The sequence below is a fragment of the Neodiprion fabricii genome, chromosome 2 (assembly GCF_021155785.1).
Source record: "Neodiprion fabricii isolate iyNeoFabr1 chromosome 2, iyNeoFabr1.1, whole genome shotgun sequence".
NCBI lineage: Eukaryota > Metazoa > Arthropoda > Insecta > Hymenoptera > Diprionidae > Neodiprion > Neodiprion fabricii.
The window spans coordinates 23,541,183-23,568,379 of record NC_060240.1 but is presented as its reverse complement, the minus strand read 5'-3'; the positions used below and the strand labels follow the sequence as shown (position 1 = coordinate 23,568,379).

The following is a 27,197-nucleotide window of genomic DNA, read 5'->3' as shown; positions in this document are numbered from 1 at the left end:
GGATGCGTTCGAGAGCCTACAAAACATTAACAAATGAAATTTTTTTATTGAAATATGTCAACAAATTGGTCAGTTCTGCTTTGAAAAAAAAAACCCGCTGATTGAGACCAGAATCATGCAAATCCGTTCATTTCTTCTCCTGATATCGTCAAACAAAGATTGATCGACAAATAATAATAAATAATTTATCAAATGCACAGCATTGCAACTAAAGCGAAATTTTTTCAGGTACGTTAATTAAAAGTTCCCGCATGTTTAATCGCCCTTGGATCAGACTTTCCCAATCTCACACAATTAGTTTATTTAGATTTCAGAAATCTTGGGCAGATTTTACGGAATAAGTAATAATGAATCAATAATTTGGTAGTCGAAGTTGTAATTACACGAAACCTATAATCACAGCTGCGAAATTGTTGTACGTTCCTACCGAGAGGTTGTAAAATAATGTCGGCCTTACGACGTCTGCACGGTCTTTTTAACCAGTATGTGAAAGTCCGTTTTTTGCACACGATTTCGAGCTAATTACAGGTGTGGCAACAACAGAAAATTCATGACCCCGACGTGAGACTGTAGACAAAGACGTGGACGACGCCGTAAAGAAACCTCTGAGTTTTCTAGACGTACCTATCGAGAACCCGTCTAATTTTTCTACATCCGTTACATGTCCTACACATTGAACAATGACTCATTTTCATCTTCTAAATAACAACTAAACAAATATATAATATAATGATATATAAATATCGGGATATTTAAATCGGTACATTCCTCACTATACTTAACCTAACTTTATGTTACCGTTTTAACCTGTACGGAACCGAAGTTTCGATACCGAATAATATGACTTGACAATTGCGTTGCGCAGTTGAAATCAAGCGTCCGTTCTCGTTACTCTGACGCAACGTCATTTTTGGGAGATTTTCAACTTCCTTCCAAAGTCCGTTAGGTAGTTTCTGGACGGCTCTTTATCGATGAAATAACCGCTAGTACCCATTGTGTAATCCGAATATACCTGTGTATTTGTGTGATTTGTTGTAACCTCAATTTTGAGTTCACGTTTCTTTTCGCTCTCTGAGGAACATTTGTTTTCTCAAACTTTTGCTAAAAGTCTTAGAAATTGATTACTTCGTACCCGTTTCACTGACAATGAAATTCTGTGAGTCATTTTTTAAGTTCCAAATTCGCAGAACTTTTCCGAGTTCTTCAAGAAATTTCAGAGGAAATTTGAGCGGTTTTCATTGCAGTTACGGAAACCAAAAAACCCACCACAGTTGGTACGTCACAAAAACCTTCGGCAGGGAATTAAATCACGTCCAAAAATAGAACCTTTCGAAAAACATAATTTCAGGATTCGCGATTCATTCCTATATGCATCATCACTTGTGCGTTGCGTACTAAAAAAAGTCATAATTGATACTCACGAAACCTGACGCGAGTGCAATCTTAGTGAAAGTAAATTCAATCTAAATAACAGTTTGCTGCAAAAACTTTCCCGAATTGCCGCTGACAATCTCACTAGCATAGTTTATACCGGGTATTCCACGCCAAATTGACCAACGTCTGACCCCGAACATCCTGATAATTCTCTTCATATATGTGGCTGTATCGATAGTGATTCCATATGGTATGTACTGAAGTTACAACAAAATTGGGATTAAAAAGAGAATTTTCCGACCTTGTCGAGTTATAGAACGATCCTTTTCTCAGTTTAAAAGGTCAATTTAAAAACCAGTCAAAAATGGTTTGTCGTTACAGCCGTTTGAGGGGTCCTACATTAGAACTATAATTTATTTACGACGGAGAAAATATTATTCATACAATCGAATAACGGGTGGGGGGCAAATAAAGTATGGAGCTGAAAGAGAAACTAATGTTCTGTGCAGGGTTGTAAGTGATGCATTACTTTTTTCAATGCATTAATGTTCCAATAATTCTCGAATTTTAATGCAAATATACCCATTAGCCATTAAATTTTAATTTTTGTTGAAAATGATTTCCATTATAGAATAAAAAATTATTGGTCAATTCGTTAATTCTTCGCTAAAAATTTCACAACCCTGGTTCTGTACGAAAATTGTGTGATACTTACATTTGAATACATGGACTGAAAGCTTGAAAGCCATCAAAAACGAATCATGTCCAGTTTTATAAGGCTAACAGCCGTCATCTGTAACAACGACGATGGTCGCTCTCATTGCGATACACCGAAAATGTAACACTCTGTAAACCCAACTTACAAAGAAACGAAGAATAGTTTTCATTTGTCAGGCTATTTAGGGGCCAATGCAACGAGCAATGTTTTTCTTTTTATTCTACTAAATACATTATCTTGCTTAATCCTATTCTGGCGTCTTTTTTACCGAACGTCTCTGCAACGAGCAATTAATTGTCTGTAAATTTGGCAGCAATGTAAGTATAAAATATCATTAAGGAAAAAATAATATCTTTTACTTTCAATTTTATACGAAAATTATTTTTTTAAGGTACGTGAAAGCTTGACAAATACAAATTGATCGAAAAATTGACACGCTTTTTATTCATTTCGCTTGGCAAAAAAAGCCACTCAAAACGCTAGGATGCTACAAAAAATTGGTGATAATTTATAGATGGTTTTTCCGTCTCTTGTAGTCGCAAAGTTCAACATTCAAAAAAAAATGTTGACGGCAGTAATTAGAGGTCCCAAGATACAAATATGAGTTTTGGAACAATAGCACTGGGGAGAGAAATGTATAAGAGCAAATGTTTAAAATCGACAGATAATTACTGTTGTAACGAACTGAACACGCACTGTACAATTATCGTTGGATTTACGACAATGACACATATTTTATACAGGGAGGAAATGTTGTCTACTTCGCAATCAGCTTCTCCTTGGCTGCGTGAGAGCAAAACCAGTTACCCTTTACTCGCGACTGCAGCCAATCGGTTTGTGTAAGGTATCTACATAACACGTGTATGTATGTATGTATGTATGTATGTATGTATGCATGTATGTATGCATGTACCCACGTATGCGTGCAATACTCACGTGTCTCACAATCAGCGTTGTAGCTCAACATGCGACATTCATAATAACGAACCAGCACTTCTAATATCTATTCGCATTTGCAATTCGCAGTTGTTAAAACTCTTGCACACCGATATTGTGTACATGGGGCATTCCGTGCCAAAGCAACAAATTTGATACCTCGCTGTTTTTAATTTGGATGAAACCTGACCTTCTAAAATAATCGGAAGAAAAGCAATTTTTTTGTAGCCGAACGAGAATGTTTGAATAGAAAAATTTTTAGAAGATTTTGACGTTTGTAACTTAACCTTTTGAGCCAAATAGTATTGTGCTGGGCCAACTTTCACAGCAAGATAGTTTTCTATCGTTTTTCGGGTCACTGGTAACGAATCTGAAATCAGATAACAAAAATTTATGATGGCGGATCCAATATGGCGGTCAAAAATTTCAAATTTGATCGAATATGGTGAAAAATTTTATGCAAGAGTCTTCGGGGCTGCTGACTGGAATCGCCATACTGAATTTTCAAAATCTGATTTCAGATTCGTAACCAGCGACCCCCGAAACCAGAACTTTACCTCCGGGTTCGGTCGAATTTCAAATTTTCATCCGCCATATTGGATCCACCATCTAGAATTTTCAAAATTTACCGAAAACTTATAATTTATGTAAAACGTGTATATATGTAGAGGGATAACTTCCTCGGAAATGAATTCTTTCAAAATTCAAAATTTTTCTCAGTCAATTTGTTTTTAACAATAATAATTTAGGTACCGTCGCTATAATTACTCTCGGCTATTGAAAACCTATTAGTATACCATCAGAAATAGTAAAAAACCGCAAAAAAACGTGTTGAAAACTTCTCGAAATATACAAAAAATGAATAGAAAATAGGTGATCAGAACACTTACCACTGTGACTCAAAGGGTTAAAGGGGTGCCATGGTCGATTTCGACCTTAACGTATATGTCTCCAAATATCTCACAACAAGTTCACATATTCGAAACTCAAAAAAAGGCTTATCAGTCCCGTTCTATCCTGAACAAAAACCCTCCAATACATTTTTATTTGATGCAGAAAAGTGTTTCAAATGAAACAACAAAAAACGGGTGAAATATGATAAATAAAATATTAGAAAAAACTACGGCATCGAAAACGGAATGCAAAAGTTGAAAAAATTTTGTGATTCGACCCACGGGTTTCGCATTATGTCCAAATTTAAAAAAAAAAGTCTCCCGACGAAATGATTTCTCTCAGATATCTGAGAAAAATTTCGAAATTCCGATGGACTTCTGCGAAAAGTGGCACAGTTCACAATTAACAAAACCCTATGTATGCCGGTGAAAAACTTGGGTTATTCCATTTGGTAAAATGGTTAGACAAAGCTCGGTTACATTATTATGCGCGAATGTGTAAATTCGTTAGTCGTTGTACCTGTATACCTTATGTTCGTTTACGTATAAAGATGTCGTGGAATACGTACAAATCTTGATTTCCGCCCTAATATGATGTGTACACGTAGACACAATAATAAACGAACGTAATCACGCGTTTTACGGCAAACACTTGCAGACAAAAATATTGCTATGTATTGCAATGAGTCGATATGTATAAAACTCTATTCTATTCGAATGCTAAGTATTTATACATACATATTATTTACATATTTACATAAACTATTCGTGTAAACATGTAAAAGGCAGTTGAACAGATTGACTCGCAGCGGGTATCTACGTCAACCTGAAAATTCCCAGGACAATATTCCCGATAATTGAACAGATTTTAGTTACACTAATTTCCAAGGAGAAATTCGGAGGTTTTTGCAGACATTCATTTGTACGTTGCATGGTGTTTTTTCATATCTTATGTATGTCGTATATGAGGAATACCACGGAGTTTCACCATTCCCGATATTCTTAATTACTTTGAGTAGGTGCATGTATAATTAGTGGTAGTCTCAAGTACAACCATCCGCATTTTTTTGATTCTTGACATCACACCGTTTGACCGTTAGAAACAGATAAAGTTTGAATTGTCTGGCCACTTTTAAAAATCTGTAAAAATTATTGCAAAATTGATCCCAATCACGTAAAATTTGAAGAAGATCGATCGCATTTTTTTAATTATATAATTAATTACAAGTTACTCGACGTATAAAAATCGTACTTAGAGAATACTTGTTAAAATTCGATTATCAATGGGAAGATTTTAACAAGTTATGCAAATTTTATTACTAATTGTAATGTTGAGAATCTTTTTATTTGGCTAGTGAAAAATATACTTCATGACGTCGTAATTATTTCTGTAAATGCGTTGTGCCATTTCGAGTACAAAATAATGTTATCAATGCTCCAAGATATTCTGGAAAGAAATAGTATATTGTGTTACTAGGGCGGAAAGTGAGGGATTTCCGATACGTATGAAGTTTGCCACTTAAGCCACAAAGGCGAGTGCTGCGTTCACATGAATACGAGTATGAAGTTGGTGGCACGAGCCAGAGGCAAGCGCTGTAATCTCACGAGTCAGATTTCGCCCATTCACACATGCTACTGTGAGTCTGACGCATGCTGCTTTATCCAATACCTATAAAGGGGACTTTTATTTGAGAAGCAACGAAGGTTCTACTGCGCGTAAGTTTGGTATTAGGTAACTTACGCTCAATGGTGTGTCAGTGTGCGTGGTAATGAGTTATTCGAAGGTACAGATGCGCCAAGGAAAGCCCTAGTATGTAAAATCGAGCAATTCGGTTGCGCGCATGCGCTTGTTTCGTTGTTTCATCACACTGTTCGGAAATGGGGTTCCTTACGTATATTCCACAGGCTTTAACAAGCTTACTTTCCGAGCAAGTGCTGAAAAAAATATTTTGTACAATGTCAACTATTTTCTCGACCTTATCTTGACAATATGTGTGGAATTCCCGGCGTCGAAGGTCAAACGATTGGAAGTCAATGTTTGACATTTCGGCCCTGAGAGGGGCCCTCCTCGGAAAACTATAAATATTTATTGTTGGATAAGGTAACATAGCTAAAGTTACAACAAAGTATTTTTCGTACGATGCACGGTTCGCGAGATATTTGAGAAAACGTATTTTTCAAGATGGCGGCTGAAGCTCAACCCCCTCATACATACAACATACCAAGAGTGATGTAATGTTATGCTTGAGCATGTTCAACACTAGTAAGTGTGTTCAACGCAAGTAAGCGTGATCAACACAAGTTTTTGAGGCACCTGTCTTATAGGTTAGAGAGGACCATGTCCGTCCGGGACTACGATAACGGGAACGTGGTTAAGTTGGCTATAATGCATGCACTGTTGAATCCTGTATAATATGCTCGGATGCTCTTTTGATTTTCAAAACTTTCAGCAACTTGGTGGGCTGTACTGCGTTTGTTGATAAGATTTATTTTCATGTCCCCGATAGATAGAATGTCCCTTAGAGGCAACTACGAACAGTTTTCGACAGCATAGTCCATGGTGAGTTAGGTCGATAGATCAGTGACGGCGAGACGTTTGTGTTGGCTGTTGTTAACTTTGATTGGCTCAAACTTTTTGGCTCTACTATCTCTGCCTTCACATTCGTTTGCAGGTAGTAGTTACTCGTTTATGACCAATGGAACTTATCTGTCGTGCGTTTCCTTTACCATTATTGACCGTTGCTCGGGCTTTTTCCTATTCATTAATTCTAGTCTATATTGTTATGTTTATGTTACCTGTGTTGTTGTTCTGTTATGTGATGTGATCATCCCGTTTATTGTGGAAATAAATAACATTAAACTTATTGTTAAAATTAAAATTAAAAAAGTGAAAAATTTAAATTGCTAGTGTTTTGTGAACTCGAAATTTTATGAGCTACACTTGTAGAAATTTTCTTTTTTATCCTGTTACTTCCAAGTTACGCTTAGGATGATATTTCATTTTGATGAAATGGTTTTTTTTTTCTTTCCATGATGGTCTTTTTATCGTTTCTTGAATTACCACGAAATTTCACTAACACTGAAATTCTATGTCATAATTCATATGCGCAATGAGAATTCGAGGAAAAATGTAATTTTCTTTTTTTAAATCAATAAGCACAAAAATGGACTACGCGAAAAAACAAAATAAAACATTGTCTCGAGAGAACGGTAAGATAATTCATTGTGTTTACGATCAAATTACCGTCATTTCGCTGTTCGAACTGCTATTTTTCTGCGCTGCCGATGAGCTTTGTTTTATTTTTGTTCTATTTTCTCTCTTTTTACCTGCTAATAATGACGTACATTGCTTATTTGATATCACATTGCAGGAACACGAGATTGTTGTAAGACAAACTTTGTTCATTAGCAATAGCAGTGATCTGTGTATTGTTTTATGTCTAATCAGGCATTCTTCTTGTACGCTGTTCTTGTTTTTTTGTTATCTTTATTTACCCGTCTCTCGTGCCTCTTAGAAATCAATATTAGGATTACTTTTTTGTTTTACGTTTTATTTTACATTTTTTTTAGACATCGCTTAATTTAATCACAACTCGATTCATTACTATAGGTAATTTAGATTTATAGCTATATTGAAAACTGAAATGTGATAATATGTGAAACAAGTGGTAGTATTTTTGCCATAACCAGTGGAACTTTTAGGTCTTTTTATGTTTATTTGAAGTACAGTCCGATCTCATCAAATATTGATAAAGGCAATTCCACGTCAAATTTGACAAGAATTAACTTCGTATTCTTCAAAACGAGCGACATTTTTTTTACGCAAAAAATACTTAAAAAGGAAAGACACGTGTATTTTTGTCCGTCCGGAAATTCTTGCTCCTGAAAATTACGAAATGTTTGCTGAAAAGATCGAGCGTAGACAAATTCATTGAGATTCATTTTAAGGTCAATAGCATCGGTGCTCCTACGTATTTAGGCGAATTACGTAAAATCCCCTTCTACCACGGTTCCAATAGAACGGATATAGATGTTTTTAAATTTCGAAAATATTTCTACTCCGTATATCCCCTCTGTAGATTATACCTGAAAAATGAAACCATCCTAAAAAAAATGGCGTCTAAATAATGAAAATTTTTGAAAAATTTAAGTTAATTGTTATTAAAAAAGTAAGCACAAATTTTTGCTGGCACTTTTTAGGTATAATTAATGCGTTGTAGTGTTTTACAACTTCTGTATGAGAATTAAAAAAAAAAAAATTTATATCTCACGCGGTTCTTTAGATATCGTGGTAAAGTCCCAGAAATATAGTCTCGAGAAAATTGCGTTGAAATTTTCTATACATATTTATATTAGAACTGAGTATAACCGTAGGTATTCAAGCAATTTGCAAATCTCCTGCACTACAGTATGCAATTTTCAAAGCATGAACTTTCGAATCACAAGTATATTACGTTGTATGTTTCGAAGTATTTAATGCTTTTAGCGGTTGTTTTTTTGTAGTATTTGTGATTATATTTAGTACTTGTGTCGCTTGTGCGAAGTAACAAATAAATTGAAATAACTGATGCAGCAAAAGTTGATGAGTGATCCAAATTAATAGATTTTCAACGTTTTTCCTTTAGTCTGTTTATTTTTAAGGTGACTTACACCTTCCCCATTTAAGATTTTTGTTTTCATGATGGTTCATCGTTTTGCCCTAAAAAAATTTCCAACCCGTGCGATGAGAAGTGAATAAGCAGAATTTGTCGGAATAACATGACTAGATGTGATAGTTGTTGCTTCCAATCGGTGAGCCAGATCGAGGTAAATGTGAATCTTGAAACCGATCGGAACATTACGTACCATTGTACAATCTCTCGCCAATATTAGAGACTGTCCTCTAAGCAGCAATCTCATCGTCAAGTTACATTTCATGACCATGCGCAACAACGAGTCACAAAGCGAAATACATTCGCTGCTTAATATACATATATATCTAAGCTAGAATTCAGCATTAATAAATATCAGATTACGTTGTCACGAATATCATACCACAGTGGTAATATTTTGTAAATCTAACACGATTTCCTGAACCAACATCAACAGGTTAAATGCTTCATCAGAACTACAGTCCGAGGAAGTTGTCGAATTTTTCACACTCCAGTGTATGAATTAGAATATTTTCATCGCCGGCCCCTGAATGTATTTTTAATTAGGCATTGAGGTTGGATTCGATATGATAAGACTCCTTTTCAGATTACATAGAAAACAATCATGTAGTCTTCATCGAGTCATTCGTAGGAGAATTATTAATAATGCATACTTTGATACCTGATGAAAGGAAATATATCATACGAAGCATTCTGTTCTGCGTTATGTACATTTTCTTCTTTCATCCTGAAAAGAATCGTCAGACCATTGAACTTATTTATGAGTAAAATAATTTTTCGAAGCTTAACCGATGGGTAAATCTTTTTTGCTGTGAGATCAGATATCGCTAATCGTTCGATTTACCACCTTCGTAATACGCAATCTGTGTGGCTAGAAAACCGGGATGCCATGAGAGTGTTATTAGCAAAATTGATTGATGGTTCTCTCCTTGAATCTCGTTTTCACATACATGAAACCCTTTCCTTTTCTGAGCAGGATCTCTTGCACTAGGTGCGTAGCCATACTAAGCGGCACGACTTCAAATATCTCCGAGCCAGGCGTGAGGCAGTTTTCTCAAGAAGGATACTGGAGCTAAGCTTTTACGGATTCGCTCTTTAGATGACCTCCCGGCTGTTCAGCCTGAGCAGCCCCTTATCGGCATTCGACCTTTGCGTGTGAACAGTGGTCGTCCTTCTTTATCGTGTGAGCTTCCGTTGGCTCCACCAGCTGATCGTTCTGTTTCATCTGGTCGCTGTCACGGCTACTTGAAATTCTGCCACTCTAACGTTCAATTCCTGGTTGCTCGTTTTCATAACTTTGCTAGCTACTTTAGAGACTATTTTTACGACACGATGATGTATTGCAGAGGCAGGGTAGCTGTATACGTACATTCTAATCCAAGTGCTTGAGTAATCCTAAGGTTTCCTGGCCAGTATTGCCATAAGCCAGAATTTATAATATTGGATATGGCTATTCCAATTGCGTCTAAGTTACGGTTTTCCGTTGTATACCATCTTCGTGAGATTGGGTGTTTGAGCGGATTCGAGGACACTTTTTCTGAACATGTTTACCAAAACCTTGTTATTGGTGGGGATTTTAATGCGAATCTCTTGTCATGCTCCTTCCACTCTGAGCAATTGCTGCTATTATTTGCGTGTAATAATTTGTATGTCGTTACGTTTGAGCCTACGCATTACACTGAAGACTCTTATACGTGGGCGGATCTTTGTGTAGTTGACGATAGTGAGAAGATTGTATTCCAAGGGCAGTCGGGTGCTCCGTTTCTGTCAGGGCACGAATGATTTTGTGTTGGCTACCCGCTTAAGTTACCTCGTCCTGCTCCTAAGTCGTTCAGTTACCGGGACGTCAAGAAGATCGATGCGCAGGCCCTCCACCAGGATTCGCTAAACCAAAACAGGACCTCTGTGCTGGATAAGGAATTAGTCGATAGAGTTGGAATCGCCGATAAGCTTGCCTTGCTTAATACGCACTTACTTGACACCTTGGATAATCACGCACTGTCCAAAACGTGTCACACTAAGCGTACTCCTGCCTCTTGGCTAACTGACTACATTCGGCGTCTCACGAGGGAACGTAATGATAACTTTAAAGTATTTAATAAGGCTCTGTGCTTGGTGCTGTACAATAGGTACAAAACCCTCTGAAATCACGTCCAAATGCTAACTTGGGCTACTGAGTCTACCTGTTACAACATCTCTTTTCTGCACTCACCACGCCCAGATCCTTATGGCGTGAATTGAGACATTTCGGTTTGTGTAAGCAGCGCTAGGTTGTGCTTCCTGTAGATCTGACGCCTAACCGTCTTAACGCCTATTTTGCACAGACTAGTACCTCGGGTCTTCCTTGCCTTGTGGTTCCAATTGTCCTTGACTCTGAGTTTAACTGTAAACATTTTTATTTTCAACACATCACGCCTGTCTACCTTGCTGAATTAGTTCTTTCATCCACTTCCAAAGCCTCCGGCTGCGATGGCATAAGTGCTAGACATCTGCGTCTTGTAATGAAATCACTGTTTCCATTTGTACTGGAAATCAGTAATTATTCGATTACTAATTCTGTTCTTCCCCTTTTATGGAAGAACCTTTGGTTCAACCGATCAACAAAACTAAGAACCCTGTCTCGTGGGATGATTTCCATTCCATTCTTATTCTGGGTGCACTTTCCAAGGGTCTTGAAACGATTGTGTATTATCAGCTCGCCGGCTATGTGGAGCGCATGAATTACTTGATCCGTATAAGTTGGGTTTTCGGTGTAAATATAATATGTAGTCAGCCTTGCTCAACTAACCGGCAAGTTCAAATAAGCCATGGATTCTCGTATGGTCATTCTGTTACTTTCTGGGCTGGAATTAAATCAGGGGTTCCTCAGGAGTTTGTGCTTGGCCCGTTATTCTTTTCTGTCTTTTTGAATAATCTACCGACAGTGATGTGTGATTGTGAGCACATTCTTTACACAGATGACCTTCAAATTTATTTCACGTTTTCTTCAGTGAACATTAATAAAGATGTCAGACGAGTTTTTGAGGATGTGCTGGCCATTTCTGACTGAGCTTTGAATAACTGTCTCAAAATCAACTACGACAAGACCAAGGCGCTGTTATGTGGTACTGTGAGGTTTATAAATCAGCTCAATGCCACTCCCCTACCTCCTATTATAGTCGGAAATCATTGTATAAATTATGCTAATGAAGTTAAGAGTCTTGATCTCGTGTCGATGCCTACTCTTTCCTAGAACGAACGTGTTACAAAATCTGCAATAAGATCAATACCGTGTTACATCACCTCGACTTTGATAGGTCGTTGTTTTCTGTTACACTTATCCTACAGAACAGGAGGCTCTATTTTATCGGGTGTTACTTATTCAACGTTTTGCACTCTGGCAGTCCTGCTTACCTGGCAGAGTCTTTTAGACCTGCGGAGTGTCGTTTGCCACGTAAACCCATCGCTTACAAGTGTTGTTCTGCCGGACGGTCTGTTATGAATGGTCAATTGTTGTGACGGCATGCTACCTACAGAATTCTCGAAGCTGAAGTTAGTAACGTTACGGTAACGAAACATCAGGGAAATCTTCTCTATTGTTCAATTTGAGAGTAACTTTCAATGAGTTGGCTTTTCAAAATATAAATGTGTTTTGTTTAGTGTGGTTCACTAAACAGACAATCCTGAAGGTGCGAAGTAACGATCTTTCCTAAACACGCGTCGTTACAGTAACGTTACTAACTTCAACCTCATTGGTATTCGCTGCCTACTGCAATTTTTGAGGTGAAAACTGTAGGGCTGTTCAAGGTCAACATATTTACCTGTTTCCTCGATCTTAAACGACGATCTTACAACGCTGTTGTCTAGCTTTATTTTCATTTTATCCGCTGGTCCATTCCTTCTCCATTTTATTTATTTATTTATGTTTGCTCCTTGTTAGTTATTTTTCTCTTATCTGTCACTGCTGTGTGTATGTTTACATCTATTTCTTTGCTATTACTTTCGTTTTTTACTTTATTTTATTTCATTTCATCGTTACGTATGGTAACTCTTCATGCTGCCTTAGGGGACTTGTCCCAAGGTAAATCAATTGTAGTTAAACTGCTAATTTCTGTGTAGAACAGTGCCTCGCTATGTTATCTTTAAAGTCATACAACTTTCAAGCGTATCTTATACATCTAGACTGAAAGGCAGACGATGAAAATTGTTAAGCCAACTGATGATTTTGATGAGATTAAAAATGTATCAAATTTTATTCTCAGCTCTCCCCTTATTGATTGCATCGAAACAGATCTCAAATGCAAGCTCTTCCTGCCAGCTTTTTGAATAAAATTCTCAAATGTTGGAGTCAACCGTGAATGGAGAGAAATATGTGATCATATTTTCGCCGTATACGCCAAGGGCATCTCTTAGCGATAACAAGACTGCTTCGACTTGCGCGTAAATTTTTGTTATTGACTCTCGTACACAAACATGTATGCATAAATAATTGTTATGCGTCCATGAATTTTAAAGCTAATTGTATGTTTCTGCACATGCAGTTCCTCGTTTACAGGCATGCACAAATAAAAATCTGTTTTTTTTTCTGTTTCAGTAACTTGGCGCACCCGAATTGGGATATTTCTGTACATCATGCTTTGCACTTTAGTTTTACTATGCATGGTCAGCCAAACTCTTGCACAAGGCTACAACGTAAGTGAAAATCACTACATTTCGTAAGATATTAGATTAATTACATTATTGTATTCTTACTTTTACACTGATACTCAACAGAATGGCAAAATGCTGCTATATGGATAAATAGATTAAAAAGTGTAACCAATCACTTAAAAAAAGATGCTTCCCAGCTGATTGTGAGAGTATCTTTAATTTACGAAATTAATGTAGGTAGTTCCTAGTTCTTGTCTAGCGATCTTAATATTGCATGAAAACAGTCTCACGATGGATTTCCGCAATCATCGTTCTTCCGGATTTCCGCAAAGTGACTCAGCTATGCACTTTTTGGCCCTTGAAGTGCGGAAAATGTGGGAATAGCAACACGTGTGAAAAAAACCACACATTTTTTTGCCGATTTTCGGGATATCAGTAACTTTCCTGAATTCCGGTACAAAAGGGCGATCCACCGTCGAAATTCAAACCTCTTCCGTTCGTTTGTTTATTTAACATATCAAGAAAAATTAAATATCGTTTCAACGAAGTTTACGCTGATACGCGTAAAAGAATAAAAACTGCAGAACTTTCTGCTGTAGCATTCTCGTTTTCCATATAATCTTAAATAGTACATTACGCAACAATGGAATAAATGACTTTATTCTCGTTTTGCGCATAGAATTTTATTTCTGACTTAACTGCGACCGCCATATTGACTCGAAAAGTGGCTACTCCATTAGCAAATAACCGGGAAGTAAAAACTTTTCTGCCGTAAATGCAGGAAAAAAGTATAAGGGAATCATATGCTACTTTTGTCCCGCTCTTCAGGTCACTAAAGTGGCCACTACAGTTGAGTCAGGAATAAACTAGTTTTGTGATGTTTGGTCTAATATCGACCCAAAACTCAATTGCATTAGGCAAGTGTTGATCAAAACATCTTAATTTATAAACTCGAGTGTAACGAATTCAAAAAAAAAAAACAGTTTCCTCGCGCTGTAGTTTTTACCGAGCGTGTAACCGATTAGACATTGTTTTAGAAAAACAAGTCAGATTTAAAGAATATGGCCACTCTGGTATGACATTGGTGATAACATAATCAAACATTTATTAACGCTGAATTTTACCATGATCATGTAATCATGTAACGAATGTATTTCACCGCTTGACTTGTCATTTGGCACGATCATGAAATTTAGCTCACCTGCATTCAGCGACTAGCAAACAGAAAGTTTCAGATCCAACAAAGTTATTCCTACACTATGAGTTGGAACTTTTTGTCTCAGGCGATTCAAGCTATAAGGTTGGCGAATAATTATTTTAACAACATTCATGATTAATATATGTTCTTAGAATTACAACTCCGAGTGAAAAACTGTTTGAAATATGTAATGCTTTGTTTTGAGAAATCTATTTTCACATCACAAGGATGTGTAAAGGCGTAACGGAGTACATCAAGATGAACCGATACCGAAACTTATTAGTGAAACTCATTTCACGAGGTTCTCATGCCAATATGGTTTTTAATAGGAATTTTTCGCGATATCAGTAATATCCTAGCGATGTAAAAGCTATGTACGAGCTTTCACTGAAGTGAAATTGAACACGGACAGCGAAGGTATTTCCAAGCTCGGAGTACGCAGTCGTAGGATTTAACGCCATTATCGTAGATTTTGACGAGAAAATTCTTTATTAAACTTCATGGTGCGTCAAAAGATGTTTCATGATATCGCTTTAGTAAGGCGTCAAATTTGCAAATTTTCAGTATCTAAAATCAAATCTTTCTACTAAATTGTGGTAACGTCAATGGAAGAGAGAATCTTTGCGTCAGTTGATTTTAAGCAATTAAATGTTGATCTCTTCAAAGTAAAAGTGCAAACAGCGGTAAGATAATTTTACATTTGATGTTGTGCTGCTTTTTATTATCAAGTATTGTGCCATGTAACGTTTATCATCTAAATTTGTTATTTCGTGGTGTTAGATTCAGAAACGAGATGCAGTTTGAAGTTCCGGCTAATTAACTTTAATCAAAACATCAATTCTTTGACAATATTGAGATTCCACGATAAACATTTAAATAATTAATGAAACTTGGGTAGCTGGAAACTGTGCAAATTCAATGAGCTCGATCGATTAAATAACATTGAGTGCTCAATTTACCAAACATAGCCACGTGAAAAAAGCCAAACTAGCAGAGAGATTAAAGAGTATAATTATAACTGATCTTGTGGGGTCACAAGGTACGAAAAGCTTCGATCAAGCAAAGTTAGCGATACGAATTTCGACACAAATTTCTAAATTTTTCATCAGTGAACTGATAGTCGCGAATAAAAACTAACTAATCATTCCTGATCGTCGTACACTAGTTCAAGTTATTTTTATAAGTTGTAGAGCTTTCGATGAATCTAGACGCATAACTAATAGCCTTGCTTGCAAACAACAAGTACTGAAATTCATCAGAAGCACCTCCAAAAAACCTTGCGCCAAGTACATCAGAGTGGAAAATAACGACAAAAATTTACTTTGCAATCTAGAAACCAGCAAAACAATTACTCACCAAGATTCATTTTTAAAAATACCCCAATAAATTCTGGCGAAAATAAGTTTGTCTACAAAAAAAAAAAAAAAAAAATGTTTCAATCCATACTCATTGCTAAGCACAAATACATTTGGTCTGCCAGCACATCTGGAAACAGATCCAGTTCCACCAAAGTACAATGAATAACGATGCAATCCTTGGGGGCCATACGCATTCAAAAGTAGATTTCATCCAAGGCTCTACGTTTGGATCCATAAAGGATTCTCTCTGCATTCACAACGTAATGTTGAAGTCTATTTATTTATTTTTCTTGACTACCATTTTCATACTATTACAAAGTTATGTGTAATTTCTCGGCTAATAGCAATGGAAATTTCTTTTTGTGATTTGGAAAAACCTGTTTCCATAATGGCGTCTATATTATAAAAAGAGATTCTTCAAGGTATGAAATCTGCAACACAATAAAAAAGAAGGAGAAAAACCACGATCAACATTATGCAACGAGTGCGAAGCAGAGTCGGAGATAATTTTTTTTTTTTTATTTTCAAAATCTAACGAAGCTGCCTTCTTCTACTTTGAAACGGGATTTCGATCATTCGTTCATGTTTTGTCTTTGACTGAGAGATCCAACTTCTTATCCCGATCGAAAACTCAAAAAGTGATCCCAAAATTTCGGATGGCACTGTGTACGTGTAATATGTCACGTATATGTTATAATATACAAACCCACACCGCTGTAGGAATTTCACTGCCAATGGGCAAAGTCCAAAGATAAAAGTTAACGAGATTCTTCCGACAACCGGATTCCGTCGTAGTCCGAGCTCTCGCTTACGATTAGTAACGATCTCTAGCTCTCTTATTTGAAGCCAGAAGCTCAGGTGTAATTATGTACTTTCTCAATTTTTTTTTTTTTTAATTGATCAACTATCGACTAAGGTTCGTCAATAGTTTCATTTGTTAGGAAAATCTGAAGCTTACGAATTAGGCATATTCGAAAACGTCGATTGAGCGATCACACAGGTCTGCAAACAAATATTTTTGTTTCAGCTGCACGAGACGTTTTTGATAAATATTATGTTATTAGTGTGCTGAAACCAAAAATCAGTTCCATTTCCGTCCATCGCGTACAATATTCTTGCAAAATATAAGATCCTTTTTTAAAAAAAGCATAACAATAATGAAAAAACGACAATTTTTTTACAATGAACTAAACAATATTTCTTATAAAATTAAACAAACAATTTCTTTACGAAATGTATTTAACATTCCATGTTCATTCTTTTCCCCAATGAAACCTTTTCTTCCTCTCTTCGATACACCTCCGAACACACTTCCGCTTTCCATTTTCTGTTTCCCTGCTTGTATTTATTCTCGAGTCTCACTCTAATACATACTAAATCGAAGTAAGAAATCGCTTTTGCATAGGCTTGTTAGCAACAAGAATAAGATACCAGATTTCTAGTTAAACGGAAATTTCACTCCAAATGAAACTACAAACACTAGTTCTAGAAAAAATCTGACGCGATGGAACTTTTTGAATATTTTTTCCCGTTTCAGTGAGTAAAAATCTGTAAGAAAAAGCATTAAAAAAAAAAAAAAAAAACAACCTGTGCAGTTTTTTGGTTGCAGAACTGTGTTATCAAAGTTGTTTTCACAGTACTCTAAAATGCCATTCCTATATCTCTGCAGCTTGGTGTACTGATTCTATAGGTGAAAAATATAATATAGTAAGATGCACGCCTGCTACATTCACTTTCATTTCTGGTACAGTTGTCAGAGCAGTGCTACGTATAGGTATAATACCTACTTAACAAATACCCGGGAAAGCGTAGTCTTGCAGTCTATTTTACACACGATGTGGTACTTTTAATAACGGTTCCTTACCAGCTCGGTAGTAATGGATACCTACAACTATCTACATGTACTGTTCTCATTTTTCGCAAGGATTTATACGTTCGGCATGTGTCGGGCGTACAGTCCAGTCAAAAAGCGTGGAAACCGGAGAAGTTGAGAAACAAAGGCTTAGAATTAGTAACCGAATTCAGCTCTCGCTAGTTTTGTGAGAAAACTATCTCCTTGGTTGATAGAAAAATTGAAACTGCGAACCTCTTTCGTAATTAACCCTCTAGTCACCATAGAACTGTTCTTTTTAGTCTAAAGTTAGTGAAGTTGAATCCTCCGAATGTCAGAAATGTATGAATAACGAATATGGTTGACTAGATAGGATATTTTTATTTCGGAATACAAATTATAGAAGAAGCAATGTGAAAAGTGGGATCTTTTACACTTTCTTTTGTGTTATTTCCCTTATTCCTCACTCAATTGGAAAAAATCGTATGGTTTCTTAATCTGCAGACTTCCCTCAACAACGCTGTTAAGTATTTTAGTATCTCTGGGCTCCGGGATTCAACTAAAAACACATAAATTGAACTTGTATAGTATTGTATTATACAAATATGTGAATTTTCCCGTAAATAGTTCTGCCCCTTAATTTTGGCCCACTGAACGGTTTGGTGAACTTATCGGTGAATCCGAAAACCGTGAGTGAAGGCAAAAAAGAAGAAAGAAGGTTAGAACAATTACTCGCGCCTCATCGGTTCGTCGACGTTTTTTTTTTTTCAAATTCTCTTTTTTTCTAACAAATAATGTCCAGCTTTTGACGATCGGTTGAACAAAGCTGATTCGTCGTCTGTTACGAATTCTCTTGTCCGTGTTTCAAATATAATTTATAATATTGTAATAACCAAGGAGATAGGTCCTGTACTCGTCTTCGAATAACGGTTACAGAGCAGACGACATCAATCGTAGTAAATTTCCACCGTTAAATTCGAGAAATTCAAAATCATTTAAGCATTCTCCCGCTTTATTTAACTATAAAACCCAACACACGTCGTAAGATCTCGATAACCTCGGCATTTTATCGTTCTTGTGCAATGAATCGGAATCTATGGTCATGTTCTATTGCTTTACCGACCTTTTCAACCCCATTCTCCGGTATATTTTATTTATATTTATCGAAGAGCCGCGATTTAATCACATTGTAATAAAACACATACAAGTAAAGTTGTAACGTAGTTGTACTAAATAAGTAAATATACGACGCAGTTGTACACAAATATTGCAAATTATTTTTCAATAAATGACCGATTATGGATAGCTAAACTATACAGATGCAAAACCATTAACACTGATATTTCTTTCGATATTTTAGAATTAAATTTGCATATTGTTTGCACAAATTTTACTCGGCTGGGGTTTTTCAACTTTGAATGAGCCGCGATCAATTAAATTGAGTTATCGAAGCTGGTGGTTTTCGAAATGACGTGAGTCTGATCTGGTCGAGTTGAATTATTATTATCATCAATATTATAGCTATTTTCGTTCGTGTTTTATCTTTTTAAACTTGACAATGTATAAAATGATTATTGCGGTGATAGTTGCAAGTTTTCTGACAAAGATGCACACGGTATAAGTGTAATTAAATTACCCATGTAATGCTTGTTGTTTTTCTCATGGCTCTATTTTTTTCTTTTCCCTCGGTTTCAAAGTAAAGAAGCCGCGTAAAGTCTGTCTTTGATCCATGTTTTTTTGACGTACAGGTGATAGTTTTGCGAATTTATGCGCAAACAGTACGCAGCCGCAGGAAACTGTTTATATTGCTTACCTAAAATTTTTATATTTATTTGCTGTACTATATATATATATTTATTCACGACGGCGAAATGAGACAAGTTCCAAGTAATGTTTTGCAGACTACGCGTGGGGAAAAACAAATTTGTCGCGCAGTATTGCAAACGGTGAATAAACCACTTGAATGCTTCTAATAAATTCCTCAATAATGGGAGACGCGATGCTCAGAAACGAAATCGTAAATTAAATTATATTTTCTTTAATACAGAAAGAGATAAATAAATACACAAGAAAAACAAAAATTCTAGTTGTGGTTGCTGTAGCGTACTTGACTGTTTTTTTTTTTTTTTTGTTTTTTTTTTCTCCCCTTTTATTCACCAAAACCGAAAGATGTAGTTCTTCGTACGTAATGATAATTAGTTTTGTGGCAGTAACGAGAATATATATTCATACTAGGTGGTTACTCGATTGCACCACATTTTTTCGTAATTCCTACAGATATTGAAACCGCTTCCAAAACGATACCCATTTCACTACAATATTTTAGCAACTATAACTAATGAAATTTCTCACAGTACATCCACTGCATAATTCTGATATAACGTAATATAAAGACTTGGTGTATACTTTTTTTAATGAATAATTTTCTATAATCAGCGTTCAACCGCATAAGGGAAAAAAAAAGAAAAGAAAAAAGCTAACGAACGAATCGAGTCTCAATGCGAGTTAAAAATCGTGAATCGCAACTCGGCGATTACCCAGTTCGTTGGTTATTTCGCCAGCGTGCCTATTATGAAGCCATTGACTAACTGGCTGCAAGAGTTTCAACACACGTTAAGCATAATACGTACACCGATGTGTGCAAAGATTCGATTCGCTGCATTGTGCGGTGGCGTCGAGTTTCCAATCGCTTCACAGACTCCGCGGCTGTGTTTCTGTTTCAAGGTCTCTTTCAGTCATAGATTGTACAAATGAAACACCTAACCAAGTACGCAAACTAGGCACAAGTGATAGGCCAAGAGCCAGGGACTTTTTTTCTGCAATCTTCTACAGGATTGATTTTCTTGTTTGGAAAATGTTCTCGGGTGTTCCCTGAATGTAGATTCAAGTGTTAGGCGTGAGCTTCGGTCGCCATCTTGGAGAACACGTATTATCAAATATCTCCCGAACCGTAGCGTCGTACGAGAAATTCACTAACCTTTCTAGTATATGGGTAATAAAATTTTCTGCAACTTTTATACCGTCCTTTTTTCTCTATGGCGGATAGATTTTTATACATAGAGCGGCAAACTTTTTCCAAAATCGATATTGCCAAACATATACGTAGTTAGGGGTTGATGAAATAGTAAAAATGGCGATGATGAAATTTGTAGAACATAAAACTTCCCATACATTTTCTTTTGTTTTTTTTTTTTTTTTCCCTGAAATCTTTCATCAAAATGAAAAAGTTTGTCATGCTGTAAATGAAAATTTGAAAGTTGTGGAAAATTTTATTATCTACAAAAACGATCTGTATTGTTTTGTCGTACGATGCACGCTTCAAGAGATGTTTCACAAAACGTGTTTTTCAACTTGATTTTACATTCAGGGGACACCCCTTAAAATTTTCCAACAAGATAATCAATTCTGTAGAAGATTGCATTATGAACCTTCTTTTTTTGCACCGGCTCTTGAAATATGACTACTTCAGGTGAACGTTATTGAATCAAGTTCTGCCGGTTTTCCCTCAGGAATCCACCTACTACGTATGGCACATTCCGCCAATTCTTAACCAGAAAACTGGTCTCAAAAAGCCGATTGGTCTGCCATTCTAACATCTTATTGTATGTATAATGTGACGAGGTGTGATACACTTGTTGCTATAAATATTAGTTTCAAAACACAGACGATGATTAAGATTTAAACCGTCGATACCTGTAATGCAAAATGGTTTTATTGTCGTTTGTGACATTTAAAGCCTTTCCATTATCAGTGCCGAATCAAGGCACGGGCCCCGATATTAAAATTTTATTTGTAACGAAATCAGTTTATATATGAAGTTTGTAAATTTAGTTTGAGCAGGTAGGCAAAAATAAAAACATGACTTCAATTTTATTTAAAAAAAAAAAATCAATTTCATCCTTAATTATCAACTTTACCGAATGAGAGCTACGTGTATTTTTCTTACAGGTCTGTTACGCTTATTTAGAAAAGTGTGATCAACCAACCATAAGCTTACATGAAAGTATACGTTAAGATGATCCTTAAAATAAGCCAGGGACAATTTTGACTGAGACACCCTCTGAATCAGTTCAAAATAAATAAAGAAAAATCTCTTTCAAATAATAATTCTCCACGTTAGCCCTAAACGATCAGGAAAGGGGGTTAGGTTCGCCATTCAAAATACACCGCTTTTTACAATATTTATAATTATTCCACTGCAGGACTAAATTTTTGCAAAAAAAAAGAAAAAGAAATCAGAATTTGTAATGAATTAGTGTGCGTTGATGCTAATGGGTACTGGTAACCTATTAAGGTACCAACATCTTCTCAACAGGGTCGGATACCTGAGACGCGAGAGCATGGAATGATATTTGCAATGAAAATTTCTCATTTTTCTTTTACTCCAAATGATACAATGTTTTCGGACAGTATTGAGAAAAAATTGATATTATTCCCGGAAAAGTACAAATTATTTTTAACATGTTTTAGGGATTTCAAGAAATTTTAGGGTGTTTTTTTTTGCTTTGGTTCTTTGCAAACTGCTCTTTTCAATGAAGATCTCAAAAGGTCCGAGTTTTCGGTTTCCCGACCAAGTTGTACGAAAAATCAGACCAATTTATAGAGAAAGCTCATATTTTTTCAAACCTTCAATCCACATCACAAGTCCGCAAAAATCGGAGTCCTGGTACTTCTGTGTATTTTTTTTACGGTGCCACGTTGTGAAGATCTGAGATGGATTTCTGAGAGGAAGTGGAAAGTTTTAAAAAAACAGTCGAAATTAGTGTTTTTTTTTTGTAATGTAGTTTGAATAAGTACGAACGCATCGGTACACGAATATTTGGAATAACACTAGGATCGTGAAAATGTTTTAAAAAATTGCCAAAAATATCAGTTTTCCTACAAATCTGCTGAAATAAAATTTTCTTACAAAGAAATTCATGTATTTCTATAAAATTCTTACAGAAATCATGCGAAATTTTTCAACAGTTTTACCCAAAAGAACTGTAAAACTATCAGAAATTCAAATTCGAAGTAAGATTGCTGAAATCTTTGAAAGGTTCTGAAAATTATTTCCGCCCCTTTCAATTGATACAAAGTCTTCGCAAAAATTCATCTCATGATTTCTTCTGTTTTGTAACCTACTATCAACTTGCTTGAAACCCGTTCCACCAACTCCGATCCGATGTGAACCTGATGATTTACTGTGATATTTTGAAACTTCGCAAAGTTTTACTGTTTGTTTTTTTAATAAACTCTGTCTGCTAAAAATTTATATCTGTTTTGAAGCAATGACGTTCAAAAGAAATATATGCGATTTGGAATGTTTTTTTTCCTTACCTTACGAGGTCGACGACCTGGTCTGAAATTGTGTACACGCGAGAAGATTCTTTTCAACTTTCATGTATACCAAAATTGAAATGTTTTCGCAGCTAAGCTAGCCTTAACAGTTCATTATTATTTTACACCCCAATGCATTTAAAATTTATTACAATTAATGAAAAAAGACAAATTTTATTTAGCTAAAATAAAATATCATTTATGTTCCAGATACACAAACACATGACAACGGAAGAGATGCTGTCAGTTTTCCACACCGAGCAACAAGATTTGGGTAATGATTTGAAATTACAGTCGAAGCGTAAATTATAAATACATGCTCCATGAATTTACACTCAAGATTGATTGCAGCGGTTTTTTATTTTTCCTTCTTTTTTTTTATCTATTTCGTTTTCGTAAGGCGAAGCAAAATTTATTTGTAATACAACTGTCGTGAATCATTCCGATAATGAATCAATATTTACTCGTCAAATATCGCAGAACAGTTAAATAACGAAAAGCAAAAATTTGCGCGTCGACATTTGTCAGAAATTCGTGGGAACGTTGACGACAAACTGTTAACTGACTGACAGAAAAATGTCCTATTCGTAGCTCTAAACAACGCATGTCATCTCCATCAGTCTTGCAATTTCTGCGTAATTCGTATCATTTGCAGATTGCGAGAGTATTGACCCATTAGAGTCGGCGTTGTGCAACGTGTGTTTGTTGACGAAGTATCTCGTGCCAAATCACCCAGCCTACCGTGACGCTGGCGATTTGAGATTTTGTCTTGTCCATTTTTTTTTTCGTTTACACTGTTCACAAAAACTAACCTTTGAAGCATAAATTTTTCCTTGCAGTCAAATTCCTTGAAACTGGGTATATAAGGGTTTTCGAGGTCGCTGATTTCAGAAATGGGGTTGGATCTGACAAATTTACAAAATTTAAAATAATGGATCCAATAGGCGCGAATCAGCAATTTTTATATTTTCAGTCCACCATATTCAGACCACCATTTCGAATTTTGAACTTCTGATGTTGGATTGCTTTCAGCGACCCCTAAGACCCAAGATTACCGACTTCCACTTTTTCATTCCCCACAATTACCTTCTCACAATTATAAGTATTCTGTAAAAAGACGCATTTTCAACGCATTTGCCTCAAATGGTTTAAAAAAGTGTTAGATAAATCGATTTATAGCTCGAGGTATGAGCTTCAGGATAGTTATTACATATTGGGCTATATCATTCAATCATTCAACAATCCTTTGTATTATGATTTGCATTTTCATGAATCGTAAAAAAATTGTCCGAGAAATTTCGTTCAATGTTCGTTAAAATTTGAAAAACGGGTTTTTAAAAAGATGAGCAGAAATGGATAATAAATGATTTTGCACCATGCAGGCGTTTGAGTTAGAAGTTAATTTTCAATAATTTCGACGCGAGTCGCCTTAAAGAGATATGTCTTTGCAAAAAAAACTGGTATAAACCAAACGCACAATATGCGTTTTGAAGTTTATGTCTCTAGCTTCAAAATAATCATTTGAGAATTTTTTTACACACGTTTTTCACTTAATTACGTACATTTGAAACTTTCTTTAATTATTTTCGGTGAGGAAAACTGAGTGAAATTTTTCTGCCATCCTTAACCAATGACTAAATATTTTTTTTTTAGATTTTCAGAACTCATTTTTCAAGCAACATATTGCGTTTGTGGCGAATTTCACCCCGTGTGAGCGTTATGCGATACTACTGAGGCGTGACCAACTAGAGTTAACAATTTTTTTGTGAAAATTATACAAGAAAACTGAAAAAGAATTATTTAATTTTTGCAGAAATGCGTACAAATACTAAAACGTCCAACGAATATTGAAAGACTAAACCGAAAGTGGGATTCCGTTTTTTTTTTTCAATTTTTCCAGGAGCATTCGCATTTTTTTCCCAATAAATTCGACTTAATTAGATGAAAAAACTTTTGTATCTTCCGTATTATGGTTTAATTTTAAGAAACCTTAGAAAAATTTGGCCATAAAAAATACTTGTCTAATTAAGTACGTCGAAATTATTAAGATCACAAATTTAAATCCTTCTGAAAAAAATTGAAAAATTCGGATCCCATTTTTTTTATTTTAGGCTTGAAATAATCGTTTCATATCTTACAAATTGTGTAAATCGTCTGATCATCGTTTTCGTAGAGGGCTCGAATAATTTGTAGAGAAAAATTATTGAAAAAATCAATTTTTAAAAACAATTTTGTGTACTTTTTCGGGCGAGGACTGCCGTGTAATCAAACAAAATAAGAAATTTCAAAATGATCAGCGTCACAGACTGGCTTATTTCACGTAGAATACCCAATATATTATATAAAGTATAGGTATACGAGTGGACGGCTGGAAAACAATGTGAATTTTGGGAAGTTATACCTCGACAGTCAATTATTCAATTCAATTCAATTAGGTTCGTTTTATTCGAAAGTATGTAAATTGAACAAGTAAACCATTTCGATCGGTGTCATATTTTGCAGTGCCCACATCTCAAAAACTGATCAACCAGTTTTTTACAAATTTATACAGTATTCATTGATAGTTTATTCTCTGTGATCTAAATTTTATCTCAGAAAAATGACCGCCACTTAAAGCTGAAATTCGATTTTTCGTCCAAGACATACGAATTTTCAATTTAATTAACAAATGAAAAATTCGACACCTAAAAAGATGGGGTTATGGCAAAGAAGATAAACTATCCAAAAATACTGTTTGTAGATTTGAAGTAAATCAGTTGGCATAACCTGTCACCCAGCAAAGTAATTAAGGTCTTATTGGACGCATATTCCCAACCAAAAATCAGTTTCGGTGAGAATATTTCGTGATGAGATGAAAATCCAAAAAAAATCAACCATAATCAAATTGATAAGATGATTCGTTTTGAATAACAATAATGCCAAAAAAATGTTGACAAATTGTTCGAAAAAAAATTTGTGTAACAAATCTCTAATGAGATTTTTTAAATTTCATGCGAAATGAATATATTGAGTTTTCTGAACACCTATGCATTTTTTTGGTATTTTCAGCGATTTTGAAAAACGGATCAAAGATCTGAATTTTTTGATAGGGTTTCGTAAATGATTATACATTACACTGAAGAAATTTTAGAGGTATGTAACGAATTGTTTCATAAATAGAGCGTTGGAAAATTTTGGAAAACGGAATTATTCAAAATCGCCAAAAATTCCAAAAAAATTCATAGATATTTAGTATAACCAATAGATTCATTTTGTAGAAATCAAAAAATTTCACTAAAAATTTGTTACATAAATCTTTGTTTAAACAATTTCTTAACAACTATGTAGCATTATTATTATTCAAAACGAATTGTCTTATTAACTTGGTTATGAATCATTTCTTTTCATATTTTTAACTCTTCGCGAAGTGTTCAATATTCTCACCGAGACTCACTTTTGGTTGAGAATACCCGTCTAATAAAACCTTAAAGTTATTGCAGATAACCTTCTAATAATAAATATGCTTTCTATTGATAGATGTTAGTAAGAAAACATGTAAATAAGACTCGATCTAAATAGTTTTGAATAAAACAAACCCGAATTGATTTTAATGGCTGATTGTCGAAACACGAATTTTCAAAATTCACTCACTTTTGTGAAAGACAGAGAGTATTGGAAGGGTAAATCGAATAACAAGAACGTCGAAGAAAATTACACAACTAACAAAGTTTAACTCATTATCTTGAGAAAAAAGTAAAAAAAAAAACAAATAAATATACAGAAAAAATAAAACTTTTTTTTTTGTTTCTCACGATCATTTTCAGTGCCTGAATACGAGGTGATACCGATTCGCCACACGTTGCCAAAGAGGAGCATCAATTCTGAGCCCGAATTGGAGCTTCAAGCTTTCGGAAAAAATTACAATCTCTCCTTAAAGCCGACACGTGGCCTCTTACCTGCGAAGGATCTGCCGATTTGGACTGTCGAGAAAAACAGTTCCCAACCAGACGGTCTTCATTACGTTGACGTATCCGAGGTACTGCTGAGAAAATATTCTAATTACACTGTTTTGTTTTTGTCCTGTTCTTCTTACAATTAGCCGGATCGAAGACTTGTATAAGTATCGTGTACAATAAAAACGAGACGTAATTTTTCGTTGTAGACTAAAAGGAAAGTTATCAGACTTGAAGAAGTAACAAATCGTTGAAATTTTTAATTCGTTTCAGGAAATTTCACACTTTCAATTAGCTAACGACTTTTATGGACCTTATGGAATAATTCCTTCCATCTGCGAAATAAATAATTTTTTA

General features: G+C 35.4%; 1 protein-coding gene across 8 annotated transcripts in view; it reads left to right on the top strand.

Annotated features, from left to right (window-relative positions):
• LOC124175825 (venom metalloproteinase 3) overlaps positions 1 to 27,197 on the top strand; it is a 108,567-nt gene that overhangs the window by 41,692 nt on the left and 39,678 nt on the right. For all 8 annotated transcript variants that reach the window (XM_046556404.1, XM_046556402.1, XM_046556401.1 and 5 more), the window contains 3 exons: positions 13,147 to 13,244; positions 23,119 to 23,182; positions 26,712 to 26,923. In XM_046556404.1, coding sequence (XP_046412360.1) covers positions 13,185 to 13,244; positions 23,119 to 23,182; positions 26,712 to 26,923 — 336 coding nt within the window. In that variant the 5' untranslated portion in view covers positions 13,147 to 13,184. The remainder of the gene's footprint in view (positions 1 to 13,146; positions 13,245 to 23,118; positions 23,183 to 26,711; positions 26,924 to 27,197) is intronic.